The sequence below is a fragment of the Mustela lutreola genome, chromosome 2 (assembly GCF_030435805.1).
Source record: "Mustela lutreola isolate mMusLut2 chromosome 2, mMusLut2.pri, whole genome shotgun sequence".
NCBI lineage: Eukaryota > Metazoa > Chordata > Mammalia > Carnivora > Mustelidae > Mustela > Mustela lutreola.
In genome coordinates this window covers 46,889,564-46,909,308 of record NC_081291.1, presented here as the reverse complement: position 1 = coordinate 46,909,308, position 19,745 = coordinate 46,889,564, and the positions used below count along the sequence as shown (strand labels likewise).

Sequence of the window (19,745 nt, the reverse complement as noted above, 5' to 3'; positions counted from 1 at the left end):
TTTTTTTTTAAGATTTATTTATTTGCGAGAAAGACAGAATGAGCAGGGGCAGGGGCAGAGGGAGAAGCGGACTTCCCCTTGAGCAGGGAGACCAAAGTGGGGCTCAATCCCAGGACCCGGGGATCACGACCTGAGCCAAACACAGAGGCTTAACCCGCTGAGCCACGGAAGCACTCCAAGTACTGGATTTCTAACATGTTCTGGATGATGCTGATGCTCGCTGGTCTGGGACTGTTGGAGGGCCACTGTTGTATCTATTTTAGCTGTACCTAGGATTTCCCTAAGTGTATCCTTTGGAGAAGTCTTTCAACACGTTCATCTTCCCCTTATTTCTTGTTAAGGCAAGACTATTTAATTGCTTACAGTACAACATAATGGCCAAACTCAGGTTTTAAGTTAGATTCCCTGGGTTTAAATCTCGTTTTTGACATTTATTTGCTATGTGACCTTGGGCAAGTCATTTAACTGCTTGGTGAACCCAGTATTATAGGGTCCTTGTGAGGCTTAATGAGATTTCCAAAATTTAAGTGTTTGCTTAGCATACTGCCTAACATTTACCAAATGCTCAACAAACTCGATTATCGTTTTTCAACCAAGAAATAAAAATAGGGCTCACAACCATCTGGAGGTTCTTGAGTTTTGTAGGGCTCTGTGTTTCAAAGTCAGCAAAGCCAAGGTGAGGTGCTCTAAAGGGGAGGTACGTAGAAAAAATTGGAGAGAGCAACTCCAAAGCCACCTCAAAAATCATCCCAGGGTTGGGCCCTTTAAGGAGGGCGGAGCCACGTGACCTGGCGGGTCACATGGCTCCCGGGACAACATGGCTGCGCCCTCAGTAGGGCCAGCTGGTGGGTGCTACCCCCGGCTCGGTTTCCTTCTATTGCTGCCGCTGCTCTTGCTGCCCCGCGAGGCGGCTGGGGGCGAAGAGGCCAGTACGGGCCCGGGCGCGGCTTCCCTCGCGGGCTCCTGCGGCTGTGGCACTCCCCAGCGGCGCGGGGACCATGGCGCCTCGGCGGCGGCGCACCGATACTCGCGGGAAGCGAACGCCCCCGGCCAGGTCCCGGGAGAGCGGCCGCTCGCGCCCACCAAGGTGCTCTCTTGATTCCGTGAAGGCGGGTGGAGTCCGCGGGGTTCTTGCACAGGGTGGGATGGGCAAGGCAAGCGGTTTGCAGGAACGCAAGTAAAGATTATAACCACACCGCAAATCAGCATGGGCACATGCTGATCCTACTTGACGAAGAGTTCCTCTCCTCTTTTTGCTTCCAAAGTCCGCGGGATGTTGGGGGTCAACTTAATCCTGCACTTTAGGGAATTTGGTTTGAGAACAGTTGACCCTCCTTTTCTTACCTCCAACTCCTTATTTCCTCTTCACTCCACCCTAATTTCCTCCTCACTCCACCCTCACTCCACTCTCTTTCTCCTGAGGTTCTCGGGCTTTTAATTTTAGGGCCTACAGATTCCTTAATCTTGGGTTCCTGTGGTTACTGAAGGAATCAGGACAGTGGGTCTCTGTGTCTTTAAAATTCTGGTATTTTAATCGATGGACTCTCCTAGTAGACTTTCTTGAGGGCAAGAACTTGTCCTATTTATCTTGCTATCCTTAGTACTTGAGCACACAGGAAGGACCAAGTCAACTGTAGTTGCTTTATTAGTGCTATTTATCCGTGCCTTTTATAGTGCACGGATGTGTTAACTGTTAGCATACATAAATAATAACATGAGTAATAATGATTACTCCATTCTCTCCAGGTACTTTGCATATTGGTATGGTTGTGGAAAAAATTTAGAGGGACTAGAACCAAGATGTTTGATCCTAAAGTAGTGCTCCATGTATATTGAGTACATTCGTTCCTTGTTTCTTTAATCCCACTTTTCTTTCTTGTGGTTTAATTCTGAACAATATTCAGGGCTTAGGTGAGAGGTCCAGCAGACCATACTAGACTTCTTTCTTTTTCTTTCCCTGAACTATTTCCATATGCCGCCACCACAGAAGCTCTTTGCTCTGACATTGCAGTTACCAAAGATACTTATCTCCAGTTTCTTTACCTAAATAGGGAGTGAGGGTGGTAGGGGTTAGGACTATAATTTTGTGTCTCTAATATAGTGTTAGGGAATTGGTGGCTGGGCTTCTCTGTTTCTCCATTTTGTGTAATTTTGGCCTTTTAAATTTTTCTTGACCCTCAGAGGATGCACTGCATTATTAGTGTTTATCTTTTGTCTGGTGGGAACCCTGGTTATTTTTGTAGTGTATATTGACCGTACATGATTTTAATTCCTTTCTACCTTTTGTGATATTGGATAATCATGTCCTTACTTCAAAAGAAAAAAGCCCTGTGTCTTGTTTAGGTACTTGGTAACTAACAGGGTGGATGTCTTATTGCATTTACACATTGATCTGTATCAAATTTTTCCCTAGAACCTTCTGGCCATTACAGAACATTCTGCATTTTAAATGCTCTACCTTTTGATTTCAAAATGAGATGATGGTGCCAGTATCTTTTTAATTACATTGATAAGATACACATTTTGTCCATTTCTTCAGAGTGGTTTTGTGTCTAGACTAGGTATTGTATGGGTCATTTTGACCAGTTTTTGCATTTTCTTCCTTTCTCCCACCCCCCCTTCCTTCCTTCCTTATATGTTTTTATTTTGTGCTCATTTTCACTTGAATGCACTTTCTATGTTTGGAGGCATCCCATGCTATTAGTAAACTAGCAGTTGCTGAGAGCACAGATCACAAGCCTTCAAGGACTCAACTTAATGACTGAACCCCAAGTAGCTTTGTTGTCAAGACAAAAGACTTCATAAAAGGATTTTCTTGGTTTTAAGTTTTTTGGTTCATGTGTAGATGACTTTGGTCTAATTCTGACATTAGACATTTATTCTGAATTCAGGAAGTTCAATATTACAGGAGAGGTGCATGGTTGTAGTGATAGTGCTTTTTTCCTTAAATCTTAAAAAAAATTTTTTTCTTCTTTTTTTTAAGACTTAATTTTTAGAGGATTTTTAGGTTCACAACGAAATGTAGAGGAAGGTACAGAAATCTCCCATAATACTCCTGTCCCCACACAATGCAGTCTCCACCGTTGTCAATATACTCCACCAGAATAGTACATTTGTTACTGTTGATGAGTCTATATTAATGCATCGTAATTACCAAAGTCCATAGTTTTCCTTAAGTTTCACTCTTGGTGTACATTCTGTGAGTTTGGACAAGTGTACAATGATGTATAGCCATCCTTATAATACCATATAGTATAGTATTTTCATTCCCCTAAAAGTCCTTTGTGTCCCTCTCTTCATTCCTCCCCTTGGTCCCCACTAACAATGTCTGATCTGTTTTTTTTTTTAAACGTTATTTATGTATTTATTTGACAGACATCACACGTAGGCAGAGAGGCAGGCAGAGAGAGAGGGGGAAGCAGGCTCCCCACTGAGTAGAGAGCCCAATGCAGGATTCGATCCCAGGACCCTGAGATCATGACCCAAGCCGAAGGCAGTGGCTTAACCCACTGAGCCACCCAGGCTTCCCTGTTTTTTTTTTTTTTTTTTTTTTTAAATAATTTATTTATTTATTTTGGAGAGAGAGATACATGTGTGATTGCTGGAGGAGGGGCAGGCTCCCTGTTCAGCATGGTGCCTGAAGCATGGCTGCTCTCACAACCCTGAGATCATGACTTGAGTGGAAATCAAGAGTCAGGTGCTTAACCAACTGAGCCAACCAGGCACCCCTTCTTTCCTTGCTAATATGCACTTAAGATTCTTCCATGGCTTTTAATAGCTTACCTGCTAATTTCTTTTTAGTTCTGAATAATATCCATTGTCTGGATGTGCCACGGTTTATTTATCTGCTCACCTACTGAAGGGTATCCTGCTTGTTTCTAAGTTTTGGCAGATAGGAATAAAGCTGCTGTAATCACCTGTGTGCAGATTTGCATATGGGTATTTGGATAAGTACCAGATATTTTCATAAATACCAAGGGACACAATTGCTGTAACATACGGCAAGAGTATGCTCAGTTTTTTAAGAAACTGCAAAACTGTCTGCAAACTGCAAAACTGTCTTCCAAAGCAGTTTTACCATTTTGCATTCCTACTAGAAATGTATGAGAGTTCCTGTTGCTCCACACCATCACCAGCATTTGCTGTTGTCACTGTTCCAGATTTTGGCCATTCTAAGGTGTGTAGTGGTATCTCACTGTTGTTTTAGTTTGCATTTTTTGCTTGATATACAATGAGCATCTTTGCCATCTGTGTATCTTTGGTGAGGTATCTGTTTAGGTCTTTGGCCCATTTTATTTTATTTTTTATTTTTTAAAGATTTTATTTATTAATTTGTCAGGGATAGAGGAAGAGAGAGCGAGTGAGCACAGGCAGACAGAGAGGCAGGCAGAGGCCGAGCAAGGAGCCCGATGTGGGACTCTATCCCATGACCTGAGCCGAAGGCAGCCGCTTAACCAACTGAGACACCCAGGCGTCCCTCTTTGGCCCATTTCTTACTATTGAATTTCGAGAGTTCTTTGTTTTGGGTAACAGTCCTTTATCAGATGTCTCATCTGCAAAGTTCTCTCAGTCTGACTTGTCTCCTCATTCTCTTGACATTCTCTTTTCATGAGCAGAAATTTTTTATTTTAATTAAACCTTGCTTAGCAATTTCTTTTGTGGTTGTTGCTTTTGATGTTGTTTGTAAAAAGTCATCACCGTACCCCTTGTCATCTGGGTCTCCTCCTATGTTATCTTCTAAGAGTTATACCATTTTGCATTTTATATTTAGGTCTGATCCATTTTGAGTTAATTTTTGTGAAGGGTGGAAGTTCAGTGTCTATTATTATTATTACTATTTTTATATGTGGATATCCATTTTGTTTTGGCATCATTTGTTGAAGAGGCAGTCTTTGTTCCACTCTATTGCCTAAGCACCCTTGTGTTGAAGATCAGTTGATCATATTTATGGAGGTCTTTTTCTGGGCTCTCTGCGCTGTTTCACTGATCTTTTAGTTTTTTCACCAGCACACTGTCTTGATTATGTTAAGTTTACAGTAACTCTTCAAGTTGTAGCATCAGTCCTCTAACATTGTTTTTTTCCCCTCGAGTATTGTCTTGGCCATTATTGTCTTTTGCCTATTTATGTATGCATTGAATCAGTTTGTTGATATCCATAAAATAACTTTCTGAGATTTGGATTGGGGTTGTATGAAATCTATTTTTTTTTGTTTTCTGTTTATTTAGTTTAGTATAACACATGTTTATTTGGTATACAAATATTATAGCACTGTCCTATGTCTTGGATATAAGGAAGAGAAAAAAAGACATATGCTCTTCCCTCAAGACATTTGCCACCTACCTTCTGGTAGGCGTATGTTCTCTCATGGTATGTGTCTCTCCCCCATCCTTACTCCCTTCCTCTCTCTCCTTCCTATGTCTTCCTCTCTCTCCCCGTCTCCCTTCCCCTCCATGCACAATCACCTATGAGGATCATTTTTCCATAATGATGGTACTACAGGAGGAGTTGAACAAAGCACTTGGAGAGGAAAAAATGATTCATTTGTCCTGTATAAATTAGGAAGTGGTTCAAAGAAAAGGTCACATTAGAGCTAGGGCTTGAAGGAGACATTTTCAGAAGCTAAGGATAGAAGGACAGATTGAAGGACATTCCAAGAATGGGAATAGCATGGGCACAAACAAAGTATTGTACAAGTGCATGATGTGTTCTGGGAAATGTTAGTAATTTAAGGTTTCTGGGGGTGACACTTTTCACACTTTTTAATGTAACACTTTTCAACTGTGAGTCTTTTTTTGTATTTTAATTCATTTAATGAGCACTTGGCAAGATGAGGTACACAAAGAAATAAATAGCATTGGGCTTTACCCTCAAGAATTTACAGTTTCACTGGAAAGTTACAGCAGTAAAAAATGTATGGGAAGCAGTTTAGATGTTTTAAAATTTTACTCAAGTTCCTTCTAGTGTATGTATGTGTGTGTGTATGTATGTGGGTGCATATATATATATTTTTTATATATATATATAAAATTCTCAATGGGAAAAGTATCCTAGCAGTTTCTGCACAGGTTATTTTGTACAAGGTGGCAAAATGTTTTGATTTCCATGAATCTTTGAAAACAGTTGCTTGAAGGACATTTAGAATCATGGGATGATTCAATTGTATGTACCATCTCTGTATGTATGGGTAATTTCAGTCCTAAATTCTTATCTGAGAATGTTTCAGATTAGGTAATGCTTACCCAAGTGTCAAGGCATGACTGAATTGAATGCCATCTCTTCCATGAAACCTTTCCTCGAAGAAGTGGTTTTCCTTGTTTCTAAATTCCCACAACATTTTATTGTTGTCTGAGGGCAACTTGCATGTTTTCTTTCCTGTTATATGTGTAGCTGTTTGATATTCTACATGGGAAGCATTTTTAGACTTTTATAAATCTATATATCCATCCCCTCCCCACACTTGCCCAGTGTCCTACACATTTTAGACATTCTGTAACAATTTCTTGAATGATCTGTTACCTTTTTTTGGTGGATACAATATGAGAAACTGCTGTGGGAACAAAGAATATCCGATACTTTCCAAAGAAACCTTTGTAAAATTCTTTTGCTGTATCTTATCCTCCTAAGAATCCAGTAAAAGATATTATTCCCCTCTTTACAGGTAAGGCTGCTGAGGCTTAATAGAATCATAAATCCTAGGGCTTGAAGGAACTTTAATGCTGTTCCATCTACAATTAGCATCTGTCTCTGCAGTCCCTAGAATAGGAGAATGGTTTCGATGGGTAAGCCTTGTGCAGACAGCCAAGGCAGCAGTTTATGGACAGATCCAAAGAAGATGATTCTCTTGTTCACCCCACTTTCTTCTGAGCCTTTAATGTATTATCTTAGTTTTAAGAGAGAAAAGAAGGAAAAAGGAGAAGAGCTACACAAAAGTATTTGTGTAAGTTTATTTCATTTTTGTATATAAGACAAAAACATCACAGTAGTGAGTGAAAGAAAACACAAAACTGGCTTAAGCAGAAAAAAACTAGGAGAGGGGACATTTATGGACTCTCAGAGTGGGGAAGTTTGAGAGTAGATACAACCCCAGATACCACGTTTGAGGGCCTTGGACAGGTCTTCCTCTTTGTCTGTCTCCTAGGTTTTTCTTTCTCCATGTTTGCTCCATTTTCAGGCAGTGTCTCTTTTTACCAAGGAAGTAGCTGGAAGAGAGAGTGTTCCTTTTCTCCAGCTCCAGCCAGAGATTTAAGATTAACTTCAACTGGGTCATGGGCCTATCCCTAATAACATCTCTTTGGTCAAAAGAATGCCACAGTTGGCCATGCCTGAGTCATGGAGGTGGAGTAGAGTCACCAGCTCTACTTGAGCCATGTAGAGAGTTGAACATGTGGTTTTCAAAGGGGTGTCAGTTGTTCTGATAAGAACAGGAAGGAGGAAGGGCTGGGTGGGCACCAGGAATAGATGCCCACTGTACCTGCCTAGAATGTGTAGCCCAAATATCTACCTATCTATTTTTTTTAAAGATTTTTTTCATTTATTTTGGGGGGGGGGTTGGCAAGAGCACTCTCTGTTGGGAGAAGGAGCAGCAGAAGGAAAGAGAATCCCAAGCTGACTCCCTGCTGATCCCATGACCCATGAGATCATGACCTGAGGTGAGCTTACAAGTTGGACGCTTAACCCACTGAGCCACCCAGGTGCCCCCCAAATACGGTTCTAATGGCAATAGAGTCACTTTGACTTACCTATTTTTGACTTGAGTGGCAATGGCACAGACTGGTGTAGCAAAGGGGATTTTAACTTTCAAGAAGGAATGGATTGTTTAACTCGAACTTCAGTAAAGACTTGATTCAAGTCGTTCTTATTATTTGGTTCAGAGTCTTGTAGGTGAAACAGTTGATACTCTGGGTTTCACTAGGACAACATTTTATATTTGCAGGACAGAAAACTTCATTTTATTAGTGTAAATTGGAAATTATGATCCACTCAGAACAATGCAAGGTATTTTTATCTATAGCCTCCAGAATGGAAACTTGACTTATTCAGTGTTGGTTATCTCTGAAGGTAAGGAAAGAAGAAGAAGGAAAAAAAAAAGTAGGCCGGGAGTTCACAATGGAAGTTGTGATTGTATTAGCATTGCTGGTACTCACCTTGAGGGAGAAGAGGATGGAAAAAATGAGGCGATTGTAAAACTTCATTAGGCACAATGGGCACAGTTTTCTGTATGTCTTCTCTTTATGCCAAGGACTGAACACCTGTTCTCAGAGTAGGACCTACTTGTCTGCTGCTGGCAAGCTTTTTTTTTTTAGCTTTAAGTCCTTTATGAAACCTTGGATTAGATCATTTTCATAATCATGTTAAAACTACACTTGGAGCTTTTGTCTGAAGTCTTCTATGTTTCTGCTTCTCTGCAGAGCTGCTTAAAATTCTGACTTCTAAGGACTGAGGAACCCTGTGTCTCAGACATTTGGAGGATAATCAGAATAATGTGTGAACCTAGTTCAGTCCTCGCACAGAGTCTTTTAAACAGGTTTCACTACAATGCAAACATGCTGTCCATGTCTGGGACTGTTAGAATAAGAATTTTTGCAATTATGAATAACTCACGTGGCAAATTTCTCATCGTATTAATGATCTCACTCAATCAGTCAATGGTTTTTTTTTTTTTTTTTTTTTTTTTTTTTAGTGTCTACACTGAACTATGCACCATGCCAAGTCTTAGGAATATAGAAATGAAAACTACTCTATTTGTGATTCCCAAAGAGCCTAGGATCTAAGGAAGTGAAAACCCATCATTAAAATACGTGTGTGTCATGTTAGGATGGATAGAGGTATTTATTAGAGGAACCCACGTGAGGGGCATATGATCCAGCCAGAGGACAGACATGCAGGCAGTAAAGGCCTGGAAGAGGGGATCTTGAATATTGATTATTTACAGACAAAGTGTAGGTGGAACATGTGGTGAGGGAGACGGTGAGAGATTAGGCTTTGGTGGTTAGATATTTTATTTTACCCTGAAAGATGACAAGGATGCCTAAGGAATCTAAGTAAGTAAGTGGTATGATCAGATTGACACTTTATTTTGCTGTTTATTTTTTGGACAGACAGTGTCCTTATATGGTTTAGAAAAAAAATTAGAGAAGGGTGTATAGTGAAAAGTTTTTATTTACCTGATAGCCTTCCTCTCAAATAACCACTACACGAGTTTCCTATATGTCTTCCCAGAGCTCTGTTCTGCAAATAGAAGCAAATACAAAAATAAGTGAATCTGTATTCTTCCTCCACCTCCTTTTCACATAAATGATAGCCTTGCTTACTATGGTACACCTTGCTTTGGTCTTTTTAGCTCTTTGTCTTGGCAATCTCTCTCCATATTAATTTATTACAAGTGTCTTTTTTCTTTTCTTTTAAAAAATATTTTATTTATTTATTTGACAGAGATCACAAGTAGGCAGAGAGACAGGCAGAGACAGAGAGAGAGAGGAGGAAGCAGCCTCCCCGCTGAGCAGAGAGCCCGATGCCGGGCTCAATCCCAAGACCCTGGGACCATGCCCTGAGCCAGAGGCAGAGGCTCGGCTCAGAGGCTCACCCACTGAGCCACCCAGGCGCCCCAACAAGTGTCTTTTTTCTTGTTTTCAATCTCTTTCCTTTCTTAGGGCTGTTTAATCCCCCTCCCCACAATTCATCAAAAAACACACTGGGTTCCACTGCCTTTTAAAACATTCTCTGAAGGGCTTCTGGGTGGCTCAGTTGGTTGGGCCTCTGACTCTTGATTTTAGTTCAGGTCGTGATCTCAAGGTTGTGAGATCAAGCCCCGCTTGGGCTCTGAGCTGGGTGTGGAGCGTGCTTAAAATTCTCTCCCTCTCTTCCTTTACCCCTCCCCACCCATGCTCTCTTTAAAAAAAAAATAAAACATTCTCTGAGATTGGCCACTCCCTCAAATTAGCAGGTAATTTCTCTCCTGTTTCACCAACTACTTCCACTTCCCCCTTCTCACTCCAGCTCTTTGTAGTTTGGTTTCTATCTCAAGAAGTTCAGTGAAATCTATTTGCCTAAGTCACAAATGATCTATTTTAGTTTTATAATCTCTTACTATTTAATGTGTGATGGCAAAGAAGATTTAGCATAATACTGGAAAGAGATTTTCAAGATTTAGATAAATCCAGACATGGAATTGGTTATATCATAAAAGAAGAAGTTTTCCAATCACTGACATTTCTGGTAATGTACACAGGCTCTGTCCCCTGACTTATCTGCTTCTGATGCTAGTTCCCCCTGCTGTGAATTCTGAATGCTGCATCAAATGAAGTGGACTGAAGGCAACTACCATAAATTCCTTCTTGCTAATTTGAGCATATTATGACTTGTTGGAAAGATCTTGAGGGTTTATGGAATTCTGGGAGTCCTGATACTGGTTAGCGACCACAGTGACTGGGGATTATGAAGGGCAGCATTGTTCTAGTAAGAATAGTCTCATCAGACCTTGCCTTGTATTAATACCTTTCCTTTGGTTTGGTAACACTATTTGCAGATCCAGTGTTTTGCCAGATATGGAGATAGTGCACAGCCTGACCCCTTTCCCAGTTTTATTTTTATTTTTTGTTCTGTTTTGTTTTGTTTTCGTCATCTTGGGATTATTCTTGGGAAATGGCTCTTTTTTTTTTGAAAGCTGGTAAATAAGGGGAAAGAGTCAAGAATTTATCTTGCCTTTCCCATGAATATACCACTTAGTAGCTAAATAACTGAGTAGGAGAAGTTTCTCTATAGAAGCATTCAGCAATGAATGAAGATGTGATAGAATTCTAATATCATTTTGCAACCCATGATGAATTGAACTTCGATGGCTGCTAGCATCAGAAGAGAGTAACGCATCAGAAGAGAGTAACCCATACTTTCCATGCTTCTTGATGAGGAAGACCACCCCATCTACAGAGGAGCCTTACTCCCCCCAAACCAAACCTGAATCTGATAAAGCCTCCAGATTCAGCTATCAATTTTCAGGAGGTACAGAGGACAGGGGATAATGATAAACTACATTATAAAGTTGCAGTTAACAAAAATCTTGACTGTGGGATTCTCTCTTGGACAAATGACCCAGTTTCTTCAACAGATAAATTGCAAGGGAAAAAAGAGGTAATGGGGGAACCTATAGATTAAGATTCTTAAATGCCATATTTTACAAAAAAAGAAAAACCATAACTATAATGACATTGGGAGAAGGAAAGGAAATGTGAGTTGGGGGAAATCGGAAGTGGAGATGAAGCATGAGAGGCTGTGGACTCTGAGAAACAAACAGGGTTTTTTTTTTTTTAATATTTTATTTATTTATTTGACAGAGAGAGATCACGAGTAGGCAGAGAGGCAGGCAGAGAGAGAGAGAGGAGGAAGCAGGCTCCTGCTGAGCAGAGAGCCTGATGCGGGACTTGATCCCAGGACCCCGAGATCATGACCTGAGCCGAAGGCAGCGGCTTAACCCACTGAGCCACCCAGGCGCCCCACAAACAGGGTTTTGAGGAGAGGGGACGGGGGATTAGGTGAACCTGGTGGTAGGTATTATGGAGGGCACATATTGCATGGAGCACTGGGTGTGGTGCATAAATAATGAATATTGGAACACTGAAAAAATAAAAAATACTATAATGTTTAAGGATGCAGAGTTAAATAAAAGTGCAAATAAAATAAGGTAACAATATATAAAAGTCAGGATAGTACAGTGTAGTTAATAATATTATATATTTGAAAGTTGCTAAAAGAGATCTTAAAAGTTCTTATCACAGCATTGGGGAGGGTATGTGTGGTGGTGAGCGCTTTGTATTGTGTAAGACTGATGAATCATGGACCTGTACCCCTGAAACAAATAATACAATTTATGTTAATAATAAAAAAAGTTCTTATCACAAGAAAACAGTTTAACTGTGGTAGTGAATGTTGACTAGGCTTGTGTTGATCGTTTCATAAAATATATAAATATTGAATTATGTTGTATACCTGGAACTAATATAATGTCTTATAATCCATGGCATCTTAAAAATAAGTTAGAAGTTGGGACAGTGGTTTTTCTCTTTGGTGAGGGGGAGGATTTGTGTTCAAGATGGGTATAGGAAGGGCTTTTGGAATGACTAACAAGATATTTTCATGGAGGGGGGTTACAAGGATCTTTAGCTTACAGTTTATTAAGCAATCTATTTAACAATTTTTAAAATATGTTATAACTAAAAAAGATTTTAGGTTTTAGATGATGTGGTAAAGTTGTTTCCATTCTCCTTGTAAAACAAGACCGATAACAAAAACAGCCTTATGCTCTGAATTGTCCAAGCAGTAATCTATAAGATGCACTAAAAACATCACTAGAATAAATTTGAAATATTGTACTGGTTAACTCGGGTCTCCACCTGATTCCTTATAGAACTGACAAAAAGTACACGGTATTTTTTAGAGAAATAAAAAGCCATGCCTTTCTGGAGCTGACCAGTCTTTTTTCTTTTTTTTTTTTTTTTCCTTTTCTTTTCTTTTCTTTTTTTTTTTTTTTTTTTTTAAAGATTTAATTTTTTATTTAACAGATTACAAGGAGGTGGAGAGGCAGTCAGAGAGAGGGAAAGGAGGAAGCAGGCTCCCCACTGAGCAGAGAGCCCCATGTGGGGCTTGATCCCAGGACTCTGGGATCATGACCTGAGTCGAAGGCAGAGGCCTAACTCACCGAGCCACCCAGGTGCCCCTGGAGCTGACCAGTCTTTAAAAAATATATTTTTTATTAAAAAAAATTCTTTTTAATATGTAATTGATCAGTTAAAAAAAATTTTTTTTAAAGACTTTATTTATTTCTTTGACACAGAGAGAGGGGAAGTGGCAGGTAGTGGAGAAGCAGGCTCCCTGCTGAGCAAGGAGCCAGATGTGGGACTCAATCCCAGGACTCTGGGATAATGACCTGAACCAAAGGCAGCCGCTTAACCAACTGAGTCACCCAGGTGCCCTACCACTTTTTTTTTTTTAACCTCTTCCTCTTCCCCACCCCTGCCTGTGGCAACCACCAATCTGTTCTTTGTATCTATGAGCTTGGTTTTTGTCTGTTTAGATTCCACATAGAACAGAGATCTACCGTTGTTTGTCTTCTCTGACTTATTCATTAGCATAATGCCCTTAAAGTCCATCCATGTTGTAAATGGCAAGACTTCATTCTTTCTTATGATTGAATGATATATATATATGATGCATATGATTTAAAAGGACATATATTTATACACACATATATACATACTTACATACATACCGCAATTAAAAAAATATTTTATTTATTAGAGGGAGAGAGCATGAGGTGGGGAGGGGTAGAGGGAAAGGGAGAAGCAGATTCCCTGTTGTTCAGGGAGCCCAATACAGGGCTCGATCCCAGGACCCCAGGATCATAACCTGAGCTGAAGGCAGACACTTAACCAGCTGAGCCACCCAGGCGTCCCCATACCACAATTTCTTCATCTGTTCATCCATTCATGGACACTTAGGATGTTTTCATGGCTTGGCTATTGTCAATCGTGCTACATTGAACATTGAGGTGCTAGTGCAAACTAGTGTTTTGTGGGGCGCCTGGGTGGCTCAGTGGGTTAAGCCTCTGCCTTTGGCTTAGGTCATGATCTTAGGGTCCTGGGATCGAGCCCCTGCATCGGGCTCTCTGCTCATCAGGGAGCCTGCTCCCCCCCCCACCCCCTCTGCCCGCCTCTCTGCCTACTTGTAATCTCTCTCTCTGTTAAATTAAAAAAAAAAAAATCATAAAAAGAAAAAGACTAGTGTTTTGTACTAGTGTTTTTGTACTAGTGTACTAGTGTTTTGTACTAGTATTTTAGTTATCTTTGGGTAAGTACCCAGAAGTGAAATTGCTGAATTATGTGGTAGTTTTTTAAATAATATTTTTTAACTTATTGAGGAGCCTCCATACTGGATTCCATTGTGGTTGCCCTAATTTACATTTCCACTAACAGTACACATGGGTTTCTCTTAACCACATTCTTGCCAACACTTGTTACTTCTTGTTTTATTGATAGTAGCCACTGTAACAGATTTGGGGCATATTGATAATAGCCATTCTGACAGGTGTGAGGTGCTATCTCATTGTGGTTTTGATTTGCATTTCTGTGATAATAATGATGTTGTGCATCCTTCCATGTACCTTTTGACTATCTGTATGTTTTCTTTGGGAAAATGTCTGTTCAGATCTTCTGCCCATTTGTTAATCAGAGTTGTTTTTTGTTTTTTGGTTCTTTTGCTGTTGAGTTCCATGAGTTCTTTATACACTGTGAATATTAACTCCTCATCAGATACATGTTTTGCAAAAAATGTCTACCATTCCTTAGGTTGCCTTTTTATTTTGATGATAATTTCCTTTGCTGTATAGAAGATTTTTAGTTTGGTATAGCCCCATTTGCTCATTTTTTATTTTATTACTTTTGGTGTTGGGTTCAAAAATATCATCACCAGCGCCTGTGTTAAGGAGCTTACTGCTTATGAAATTTTATGATTTCAGGTCTTATGTTCAAGTCTTTAATCCATTTTTAAAAAATTTCTTTTCAGTGTAACAGAATTCATTGTTTTTGCACCACACCCAGTGCTCCATGCAATTCGTGCCCTCCTCAATACCCACCACCTGGCTCCCCCAACCTCCCACCCCCCGCCCCTTCAAAACCCTCAGATTGTCTTTAATCCATTTTGAGTTAAAATTTTTTAAAGATTTTATTTATTTATTTGACACAGAGAGACACAGTGAGAGAGAGAACACAAGCAGGGGGAGTGGGAGAGGGAGAAGCAAGCTTCTGCTGAGCAGGGAGCCTGATTCGGGGCTCGATCCCAAGACCCTGGGATCATGACCCGAGCCGAAGGCAGAGGCTTTAACCCACTGAGCCACCCAGGTGCCCCAGAGAACCAGTTTCTTAAGATAGGTGTTTGATGCTCTGAATTTCTCTTAGAATTTATTTGCCGCATCCCATAAATTTTGATTTATTTCCATTTTTGTTTGTCTTCATTGTATTAATTTTTTAAATTTCTTCTTTGATTTCTTGATTGATTGGTGGCAAATTTTCCTCTATCTGTGAATTTTCCTATTTTCTTTGTGGAATTGATTTCTAGTTTCATATCTTTTGTGATTGGAAAAGATGCTTGATATGATTTCAGTCCTCTCAAATTTATTAAGACTTGTTTTGTGGTCTAACATGTTCCGTGTGCATTTGAGAAGAATATGTATTTCTTTTGCTTTTGGTTGGGTTGTTCTGTGTATGTCTGTTAAGTTCATCTGGTCTAACATGTTGTTTAAGGTTGCTCTTTCTTTGTTGATTTTATGTCTGGGTGATCTATCCATTGATGTAAATGGGATATGAAGTCCCCCGTTATTATTGTGTTGCTGTCTGTTTTTCCCTCTAGGGAAATAAATATTGGTTTACTTATTTAGGTGCTCCTATATTGGTTACATAAATTTTTCCAAATGTTAAATCCTTTTGTTGGGTTGGTCCCTTTATCATTATGTAGTTCTCCTTGTTTTTATTGTTGTCTCTATTTAATTTTTTAAATTTTTTCATTTTTTTAAAAGATTTTATTTATTTATTTGACAGACAGAGATCAGAAGTAGGCAGAGAGGCAGGCAGAGAGAGAGAGAGAGAGAAGCAGGCTCCCCGCTGAGCAGAGAGCCTGATGTGGTTCTCCATCCCAGGACCTTGAGATCATGACCTGAGCCAAAGGCAGAGGCTTAACCCTCTGAGCCACCCAGGCGCCCCTGTAGTCTGTATTTTAAAGTTGGTTTTGTCTGATATAGTATAGCTACACCAGCTTCCTATTGGTTTTCATTTTCATGGAGTATCTTTCTGCTTCCCTTCACTTTCGGTCTCTGTGTGTCCTTATATTTCAGGTTAGCGTCTAGTAGACTACATAGAGATGGGTCTTGTTTTTAAGCCACTCTATGTCTTTTGATTGGAGAACTTAGTCCATTTACATTTCAAATAATTATTGATAGGTATGTACTTACTGCCATTTTGTTCACTATTTTCTGGCTTTTTTGGTTATGTCTTTCTGTTCATCTTTTATTCTCTTGCTCTCCTTCTTTGTGATTTGATGGCTTTTTTTTAGTGGTATGCTTATATTCCTTTTCCTTTATCCTTTGTATATTTACTATAGGTTTTCCCTTTGTGGTTACCATGAGGTTTACATATAACATCTTATATCTATACAGCCCACTTTTATGTAGATAATTTAGGTTTGATTGCATTCTAAGGCTTAATATTTTTACTCCCTGCTGCCATGTTTCATGTTTTTGATATTTCTTTATATATCTTTTCATCTAACTCATCCCTTAACTTCTTGTAATGAGTTGTTTTCACTACTTTTGTCTTTGAACCTTCATACTAGCTTTTATAAGTGTTTAATCGACTATGTTTACTCTATATTTATAAATGTCATAAATTTCCTTTTCTTATGGCTGTTTAATTTTCTGTTGTGTGGATAGCCCACAATTTATTTAACCTTTCCACTACTGATGGACATTTAGTTTATTGCCAGTCTTTTTCTGTTAAAAACAAAGCTGTAATAAGTTACATTGGATTCCAAGGGCTGACATTTCAGAAAGTTCTGTAGGTACTCAAATATATGTTGAATGAATGACTGAATAGAAGATAAATGGCTAACAGAGGAGCAAGGAGGGATGTGAAAGGATGAGACTGGAGTCAGGGTGACTGGTTTGAGGCTCTTGCAGGTTTCTGGGAATAGAAGGAGGGGAGGAATCCAGCAAGATGGAGTGACCTCTGTAATGCTGGGATTAGGGAACAGGAGTAGACAAACACGATTTCTTAGAGTAATAGTAATACATTGAACAAATAATAAGACATTACCCATATGTCATAGAAAAAGAGCTCCATTTTCATTGGGAAATAGATGCACAGAATTAAAGACAGTCACTAGTAATGGAAGTCAATGGAAATAGTAGGATTCAGTGATTGTTGATTGCTACTTTCTGTTTCTTTTAATCTTGTTTTTCTAGGTCTTCTGTTGTTATTGATAAGTCACATTCTTTCTTTTTATTCCAACTAGTTTTGTCTCTTTGGCTTTCTTTTTTTCCCTCCTCAATTTGAACCCTTATTTTATAGATTAGAGGCTTCACAATTCTTATGCTGCTGGGAGGTCAATGAATTGTTTTTTCATTCAGCTGATTAGAAAGTAAGATACTGTGTCTACAGATGGTATGATTGTGTTCTTTTTTAAAAAAATTAAGATAGAATGACATAACATAAAATTCAGCCTTATAACTTGAACAACTTAGTGTTTCCCAGCTCATTCACAAGGTGTCACAACCATCATCAGTAATTCCAGAGCATTCCATCACCCGCCCCCAAAACCCTATATCCATTAGCAGTCATTCCTCATTTTTTTTCCCCCTCCAACCCCTGGCAACCACTAATCTACTTTATGTCTCCTTGGATTTATCTGTTCTGGGCATTTCATATGAATGGACTCATATAATATGTGGCCTTTTATGAGTAGATTATTTCACTTAGCATAATCTTTTCAAGGTTCATCCATATCGTAATATGTATTGTTAATTCATTCCTTTTTATGGCTGAATAATATTTCATTTAGTGGATATACCACATTTTGTTTATCTGTCATTTGATGGACTTTTGAGTTTCCGCTTTTTGACTATTCTGAATATTACCGCTATGAACATTTGAAGAAGTTTTGTTCATGGATGTTTGTTTTCATTTATCTTGGATATATATATAGGAGTAAAATTGTATCATATAGTGATGCTTTATTTAGATTTTTGAAGAACCAAGAGACTGTTTTCTAAAGCAGCTGCATCGTTTTACATTTTTACCAGCAATGTATGAAGGTTGCAATCCCTTGTCAACACTTGTTATTGTCCATGTTTTGGGTTATAGCCATGCTAGTGGGCATAAAGTAGAATCTCTTTTTAGTTTTTACTTACATTTCCCTAACAAGTCATGATGTTGAGCATAGGCCTACATTTCTTAACTGAATATTTTTGGTGCAATCCTAGGCACTATATTTAGTGCTGGAAATACAGATATGAACAAGGCAATCCAATGGTCTCTTAGAGTTTAGAGTTTATGTGAGACAGTATATAGGAGCAAAGTAATTGCAGTTAGAGTTTTAATAAGGAATCAGTTAAGGACAAGGACATAATAAGAATAAGACATGCTCCCTTATTAAACTTTTTAGATATTCTATTTCAGTGATTTAAGTATTTTCTGTTTTACTGGAGATGCACATTCACTCAGTGGTTTTTAGGAATATTACATATGGCATTTTTGCATTTGATTTTAAAAGTAATTCAATGAGAAATTACAAGAAATGAGATCATATTAAAGGAAAAACATACTCAAATGTATAAAGAAGTAGAATATCTCCTTGCCTTTGTACTCGAGCCATCAGCAGCTTGGTGACTGTTGTTCCAGACCTGTTTCCATGGCATGTATCAAGTAGAGTTTGGACTAAAGAACTACTTGCCAAGAGGATTTTAATTTCTTTCTTTTCTTTTTTTTTAAGATTTTATTTATTTATTTAATAGAGAGCAGGAGCTAGAGCAAGAGAAAGCACAAGCAAGGGAAGCAGCAAGGGGAGAGGGAGAAGCAGGCTCCTCACTGTGCAGGGAGCCTAATATGGGGCTTGATCTCAGGAGCCCGAGATCTTGACCTGAGCCAAAGGCAGATGCTTAACAGTTTGAGCCACCCAGGAGCGAGCCCGCCCTTCCTTCTTTCCCTCTTTCCTTCCTTCCTTCCTTCCTTTTTAATATTTATTTATCTCTACACACAATGTGGGTCTTGAACTTGTGACCCATAGATCAAGAGTCACATGCTCTTCCAACTGAGCCCACCAGGCATAGCAAGAATTCTCATTTCTTTTTGAGACTAATCCTTCCCTTTCTTGGGTGTGTGGAGTGATTTTACTGGTTGTGCAGTGATTTCTGTGGTGGGTATGTAATAACTTTTGGGTGCTTACTGTGTGCTAGGCACTCTGTCCTTGAAACAGGCCCACTTTGGCTGTGACGGCATGACTCTCCGTCTTCCCTTTTGCTGCAGATGGTCCTCATCCCCGCCGGAGTGTTTACAATGGGCACAGATGATCCTCAGATAAAGCAAGATGGGGAAGCACCTGCCAGGAGAGTTGCTATCGATGCCTTTTACATGGATGCCTATGAAGTCAGTAATGCTGAATTTGAGAAGTTTGTGAACTCAACTGGCTATTTGACAGAGGTAATAGGGTTGGGATGGGAAGGAAGAACTTGTTCTTTTCTAATGTTGATTAACCATTTTTTTTATTATGTGCCCAGTACTGTGCTCTGCAGCTTATATATATTTCATCCAGTTCTCATAGCAACCCCAGGAGGCCGGTTATTTTTCAGGTAGCAAACTGAGGATTAGAAAAGATACTTGCCCTGAGTTGCCGAGCTGGCTAGTGGTGGAGCTGGGATTCAAGCCTGGCTAGTGAGATGCCAGGGTCTCTTTTCTAACCATTATGCTGTAATATCAATGCTGTAATATACCAGAGAGTGCCACTGTCTTCTTAGGCTTTTTGACATAGCAGATAGGATCTAAAGTAAGGCCACTTTTTCCTCTCTAAAAATTGCACTTTGGTTGTTCAAGAAGCATTACATATTTCCTTAAGCAATAGATAGAAAAGTATAGCTTTTCAAATTTTGTGGTTTTTTTCATTTATTCTTTTGTTTTAGAGAGAGAGAGAGAGAGAGAGAGAGAATGAACGT

At 39.3% G+C, this 19,745-nt stretch overlaps 1 protein-coding gene across 2 annotated transcripts in view; it reads left to right on the top strand.

Annotated features, from left to right (window-relative positions):
* The first annotated feature begins 789 nt into the window (after window positions 1-789).
* Window positions 790-19,745, top strand: part of SUMF1 (sulfatase modifying factor 1) — a 105,979-nt gene continuing 87,023 nt past the window's right edge. For both annotated transcript variants that reach the window (XM_059161556.1, XM_059161555.1), the window contains exons 1-2: window positions 790-1,087; window positions 19,063-19,236. In XM_059161556.1, the coding sequence (XP_059017539.1) occupies window positions 818-1,087; window positions 19,063-19,236 (444 nt within the window). In that variant the 5' untranslated portion in view covers window positions 790-817. The remainder of the gene's footprint in view (window positions 1,088-19,062; window positions 19,237-19,745) is intronic.